The sequence below is a fragment of the Alligator mississippiensis genome, chromosome 7 (genome assembly GCF_030867095.1).
Source record: "Alligator mississippiensis isolate rAllMis1 chromosome 7, rAllMis1, whole genome shotgun sequence".
Taxonomy (NCBI): Eukaryota; Metazoa; Chordata; order Crocodylia; family Alligatoridae; genus Alligator; species Alligator mississippiensis.
In genome coordinates, this window is record NC_081830.1 from 35,123,701 (window position 1) to 35,130,525 (window position 6,825).

Sequence of the window (6,825 nt, forward strand, 5' to 3'; positions counted from 1 at the left end):
ATTTTTTTCAACAACTCCTCCTTCCCCACCTTCCAGTTCAAGATCCTTTCTATCACTATATAATCACTGTTTCCCCCTTGCTATGGGTAGGAAAATTAGACACTGAGAAATTGCTTGATGTCTCATTTGTAACAAGATATTGCTTGATGTCTCATTGGTAACTTATAAAAATGTTAACAGTGGCATGAATATTGATCAAATAAATGTTCATTATCTTTGCTGTATCATGTGAATGAAAAATAAGTGATACAACAAAAGGCGGTAATAAACTCTGCTGCTTTACTGTAGTGTATGCCTATTATCTCTGTGGTGGAAGTCTGAACTACATGCTGTATACTACCACCCCAGACAGGCCCCTCAAGCCCCCAGAGCACCGTTCTGCTTTCCACACTTAAGAGAGATGCCCTGAGGAAGCTTGGGACACCTCTCTGAAATCAGGGAAGTCAGGTTTTCCCTGCTCAGCCAGACCCATCCTCTCATCATGGAGAATCAGGTCTGGCTGAGTGGGGAAGGGATTTTAACTACCCAGACAGACCTGGAGCATGGGTCTGACTGAGAAAGAAAACTGGAGAGATATCATCACCCCCTGTCCCACACCCTCAAGGGTGAGACAAGAGGTGATGCATTTTGCATAAGGAAGTGGATCAGCTGTGCCACGATGCTTCATGGCAGAGCTTATCCATGTCATTAAGCAACACAAATTTCTAGCCACAGATACTCAAGAAGCCAAAGGGAGCAAAATATATTGCTCAATTGAAAACCAGTGGTATTTCAGAACCTAAACTGCTTAGGTTCTTTAGAAATACCAGCCAATGTAGCTATCCCAAAATAAAATTGTAAATCTGCAGAAGACCCATGATTGGAAGCAGATATCCTGAACTCTATTCAAAGTATGCTGCTAGAAAAGAATTCTCTAAATAGTTCTTTTGTCCCTTTGTCAGATCTGTCTCTGACAATATAATATCCCTTCTTATGCATGTCTGCAGGAGTTTTTCCTCACAAGAAAGTTTTCAGAATGCTGCAGAAGTCGCCATTTTCAAAAACATTTTACAAATCTCATTTACAGTTTCCATGAGAATACCTTCCGTGCCGCCATCCTTCTCAGAGCTAACTTCACCTCATTGTTCCTCAGGCTGTAGATGATGGGGTTCAACATGGGTGTGATGATTGTATAGAACAAAGACAGGAACTTCTTAACATTCAGTGAGTATTTGGACTTGGGCTGTAGATACGTCAGGCTGCCACTCCCATAGAATAATGTCACCACAATGAGGTGTGAGGAACAGGTGGAGAAGGCTTTGCGCCTGCTCTCAGCTGACTTCATCTTCAGAATGGTATTGATGATGCAGATGTAGGAGATCAGGATTAGCATGGATGGGAGTATGAGGAACAGCAGTGTGGAAGTCATGATCTGCTTCTCATACATTGAGGTGTCAGCACAAACCAGTTTCAGAACTGGTGGTATATCACAAAAGAAATGATTGAGCACATTGGGACCACAGAAAGGCATGTTAAAAAGCCAAGCTGATTGAAACAGGGAAACAGGGATTCCAAGCATACAAACCCCTCCCACCATCCTCCAACAGACCTGCTGATTCATGACAGTAGTGTAGCACAGTGGGTTGCAGATGGCCACATAGCGGTCATAGGCCATGGCTGCCAGGAGAAAGCATTCTGAACAGCAAAAGAAAAAGAAGAAGAACATCTGGAGTGCACATCCCAAAAATGAAATGCTCTTGTCCTCAGCCAGGAGGTTGACCAGCATCTTGGGAACTGTGACTAAGGTGAAGCAGATCTCAAAGAAGGATAAGTTTTTGAGGAAGAAGTACATAGGGGAGTGGAGGGCAGCATCCCATGTGATGATGAGGATGATGAGGATGTTCCCAGTTACTGTCACTATGTACAGGAACAGAATCACAAAAAATAATATGCCTTGCAGGTGTGGGAGATTTGAGAACCCCACAAGAATGAATTTGCTTACAGAGGTTTGGTTCCTCCACCACATTTCCTCAGTGTGTATCATCTAAAAAGAGAATAAAAGTAGAAAAAAGGTATGTATAGGATATACGTATAGGATAATGCATCCAGGAATAGAATTCCAATAGATGTGTAAATGCCAAAAATGCCATGCAGATCACTAAACAGAAATATAATTCCACTCCTAGATACCTGTTTCCCATTTGAGGCCCTATTGAGTTCACACATTTACCGTGTGTCTATTTTTTAAGCCTTCCTCAAAAGCATTGCGGGGTGGCTGCAGTCAAGATTGGTGATTTTGATTTAGGTGTGCTAGGGCTACTGCTGGGACTTAAACCTGAAGGTTCCTGGCTAGAGGGTCTTGCCCCTCTGCTCATGGTCAGACCAATCATCACATTTGGGGTCAGGAAGAAGTCTCACCCCATGTTAAGAATGGTATAGGCTGTAGGGGATTTTGACTTCCTCTGTAGTATGGGGCATGGACCTGTTGTGTAGTTTTGCTAATAAATTAGACAATACATTTGGGTACAATGGTTTGGGTAGTGATGATCTTGCCTCAGACAGAGTGTGGACTAGATGAAGTCCCTTCCAGCCCTACTTCCTTTGATTCTATGATTCTATGAGTTTGGGACCTAAGTGGTCCATGATAGAGTTGCATACACTTCTAAAGGTATTTTGAAACAGCCTAACTTTTATGGTGCCTCACATTTAGGGGGGCAGTATAGGACACGGTAAGAAGCAGTTGCCTTATTTTCAAACAGTGGATTCTTATTTTATAAAAACTCTTATCTGTGTCACTCCCCAAACAGATTATGTATATGTAGATGTGCACCTGCATGTGTGTGTGTCTGTATTTATCTGTACTTAAAAAGGTAACATTTCACATGCACATAAATATTTAAGCAGGACTATGCTGACCTAAGCATTATTAAAGGAAAGGTGCATACATTCTGACTGAAAAGTGACTAAAGTAACTTGTTGGGTTTTTTTTAATTGGACCTAGCTGCCCAATCTTCTTAAACACTTCTGTAAATTTCACTAGCTATGGGCACTTAAGTTATGACTCACCAGAATTGCTGGAGGATCTGGTCTTGCTTTTATAGGCATCCATGGGAGATTTTGAAGAGCCAAATTGAGAGCCAAACCAAAAGCAGTGATTGAATAGGAGTTAGGCACATAAATGCATTTTCTTAGGATCTTGGTTGACATTTGCAGATCACACACACTTTCATGAAACAGGATAAAGATGAAAATCAGGGGTTTTTTGTATGGCTTATGCTAACTACTGAGTGATAGTTAAAACTCAGTGAGCAAAATCCTGAACTCCTTTGCAATGAAATATTATTAGAAAACACTAATCAATTTTTACAATGTTCTCCATGGAAACAAAGTCTTTACTGACACATTGAAATGAACTTTATAAATCAAGTTATACCTTTTTAATAAAGAACCCACTCTCCTCCCCCCCCGGCTGTCCCTTAATAACTACACAGGACTTAATCCTGATTCAGTTAGGGAGTAAAAGAACAACTGACCCCCTAATGTTAGTTAGGCTACTCCTGATTAACTCTAGGGTAAAATCAGAACCAGGCATTTGACTGCCATGGATTCACTTCTGATTTATGGCAATTTAAATAAAGTTAATCATGTAAGTCAGTGGAGGAATTACAGTCTTGGGTTAGCTGTAAGGCATGAAGTCTATACAGTACCCCTGGTGGAGGTCTGGAAGATTTTGGACCATTTCATAGCCCATATATTTGATGCCTAAGTGGTAGTTAAGCGGCTAAATACAATCCTATTCCATCCTGTTCAAGTCCTTGAAGAAAACATAAATGAACTTAAGTCACAAAAAAGAAGGAAAGGGGAGGTGGACCCACACAACTTTTTCATTAACAGTTTTTTTTTTTTTCAAGGGATTTAAGAATGGTAGAATAGAATCACACTGGGGTTGTCATCCACATGTGTAGGGTTACACATCCAGGAATAGAATTAGTGCCAAAAAATCCCTATAGACACCCCAAAATGGCCATTTAGATGACCTGAGTTTTTGTCCTGGTTTAGATGGCTGTTTTTTTGCGGGTTTTTTTTTTTTTTTGTTAATGTTCTGGCTCCTAATTCTATGTTTCATTAAGATTTAACTCACCTAATCTACTTAAATAATTCTGAAAATATTATAGGAATTGTTCATCTATTTAACACTGACTTTATATTGAAAGATAATGTAACTATACCTGAATACTAAAGAAGTAATTGCAAATAAATAACAAAGAATAACATAAATCAGAACCCATAAAATGACTTTGGACCACCAATCCAAGGGGCACTTCTATACTTTGTAAAATGCCGCTCTGTTGATCCTTACTTACTGTATTGATTAACCAAGATTACCCTTAGTTTGTTACACAAAACCATAACAACATGCCAAAAGCACCCAGCTACTAGTAAATTTAAGCACAACTATAATTTTAAAATCCTAGAAAACTAAAGAAAACATATTACTCCTTATATAATTTGACATGTTATCCTAAGATTTGTATAAGAAATGCATTTATTTATGTATTTATGTGTTAATTTTCTTCCTTTCTTTTACGCTATCTGACCAATAGCTGGGAAATACAACATTTATATCTGATTGCTGTCAGAAGTTCTTTACCTACCTTTGAAGCCTGATGAAATTATCACTGAATCCAAGAATCCACGTAATGATGAAGCCAGCTGTCTTTGTTTCCTTTTTTTCCCCTCTCTACGTGCTGCAGGATACCATCTCTGATTAATTTTCTGATATTAATTAGAAAAAAAAAGCAACCAAACTAAAAAAAGCAAAGTCCCAAGCACTTGATTCTGGTCTTTAAGAGTCTGAATACTGGCATGGAGGTCGATAGTTAAGCTCCTGCTTGCTTCCCTGCAGTTCCACCATGTATATTTGAATCATGCTCCAAAGTACATTGTAGCACTTGGCACCAAACTTTGACTGGAAAAATATGCTACACGTGCCTCTATTTACCTGTTCAGTTCTATGTGGCTGATCACTGTTAGCTGAAGAAATTTAGTTTCTTCAAGACCAACCTTACAATGAGATGTAATTTATGGCTAGGAATGAGATTAAGATGATGTCAGTAGTAAGAGCTATATAACAGACCTCAATGAGAATGAAATCAGAGTCCTAGTAATACTCTCTTGTTGAAAAGTTCAATAAATACATTTTGCAATTTTAAGGGTTGGGACACTGAATTTGTCTTGCTCATCGGAGTCCTATGTCTCCTGAGTACACTAATTACAGTTGCATTTTTAGATGTCTCTTTCTGTCCATCTCCAACTACTTTTTCTATCTTGATTTTGTCCTCTTTGTAGAACTTTCTCTCCTCCTATCTTTGTTCTTTCTACCGCTATGCTTCTATTTTTGCATCCAAACCTATTCATTCATTATTTAAATTCATCAAGTAGATTACTACCAGAATTTAACTTAATTTCTTATCTATAGCAAAAATACAGTGTATTTAGCAAAAATACAGTGGAATAATCCTGAAGATCTTTTTCAGTATTTATTAAGTTCTTAGAGTGAGATCACACAAGAATGTAGGCTCTAAATTCGGATTAAGGTAGAATTCAGGCACCCGATGTTGAGAGAGGGATTCCCATATGGAAACCTATGAGGCCACAGAATCATAGAACATTAAGGTTGGAAGGGACCTCAGGGGGTAATCTAATCCAACCCCCAGCTCAAAGCAGGACTATCCCCAACTATATCATCCCAGCCCACGTTGGGGATCCAGTATTCTAGAGGCCTATGTTTTCATATAAAAACTGATTTGATGTCTAAAATTCAGCTTCTGCTTATGCCCAGAAGAGACAATATAGTGGCTTAGATGAGAGGAATTACGGTGGAATTCTATTTCCCTGTGGTTATCTAAGTAGTTTCTTTGGTCAGTTATGGCATTTGTGGCTCTTAATACTGGTAGCCATTCTAGTTTTCATCCATATGGATGTGTAGTGTGTGCATCCCCATACATGTATGGACTAGGAATGCACAGTAGGCTCTACACTAGCTTCACACATGCCCAGCCAAATATGTGTACTTTGCTAGATGTGTAGCAGGATCCAAGATCCCAGAATATAGTCAGCCCCAAATCAGCCACTGTCAGTTTTAAGAAGAGGGACTTTCCATGTTTTAGCAAAAAGAAAAGCTAAGGCAAGTAGTGTAGCATCTAAACCTACGTTCTTATCCAACACTTCTTAAGAACCTTACCCCTGGGAAGCTATGAGGGGAGATTTATGGGGACTGGAAGAAGACCACAAAACAGGGTGTGTGTTGTTCAGTCAGATGGCTGCTGGCCTGAAAAGGAGGGGCCTTTGGTTCCAGCATGCGGTCAGAAACTTCCTTTCTGCATTGGAATCCGTACCCCCAAATGACTATATGAAATACAACTGGCAGATGCTCACTTTCATAGAAATGGTGGAGAGAGGCTTGGATATTGTCTGGTCTGTAGCATGGTAGTTAATGGGATTTGAAGAACATCAGAGAGATTCAGGTTCAATTCATCTTTGTAAGAGGTTGGCTAGAGTCCCCATCTGTGATTAGTGCACTAGATGCTTAACTTTTGTAGTTAAGAAATGGGACAAACTCTTGTCCACCCACCTCCTGTTGTTACTGGTACAGGCATATGTTGTCATTTACATGTATAGGGTAATGCATTTAGGAATAGAATTGCAATCAATGTGTAAATGCCAAAAATGCCATGCAGATCACTAAGCAGAAATATAATTCCACTCCTAGATACCTGTTTCCCATTTGAGGCCCTATTGAGTTCACAAATTTACCATGTGTCTGTTTTTTAAGCCCTCCTCAAA

The 6,825-nt window shown here is 39.4% G+C and overlaps 1 protein-coding gene across 1 annotated transcript; it reads right to left on the bottom strand.

Moving 5' to 3' along the window:
• Window positions 1-1,060: 1,060 nt before the first annotated feature.
• LOC102568093 (olfactory receptor 10A7-like) lies at window positions 1,061-2,005 on the bottom strand. The gene has a single exon (XM_006268306.3). The coding sequence runs from the start codon at window positions 2,003-2,005 to the stop codon at window positions 1,061-1,063; it is 945 nt and encodes a 314-aa protein (XP_006268368.3).
• Between the last annotated feature and the right edge of the window lie 4,820 nt (window positions 2,006-6,825).

Excerpts from the sequence above, each read along its gene's own strand:
- LOC102568093 (XM_006268306.3), bottom strand. The coding sequence starts at position 2,005 with ATGTGGTGGAGGAACCAAACCTCTGTAAGCAAATTCATTCTTGTGGGG.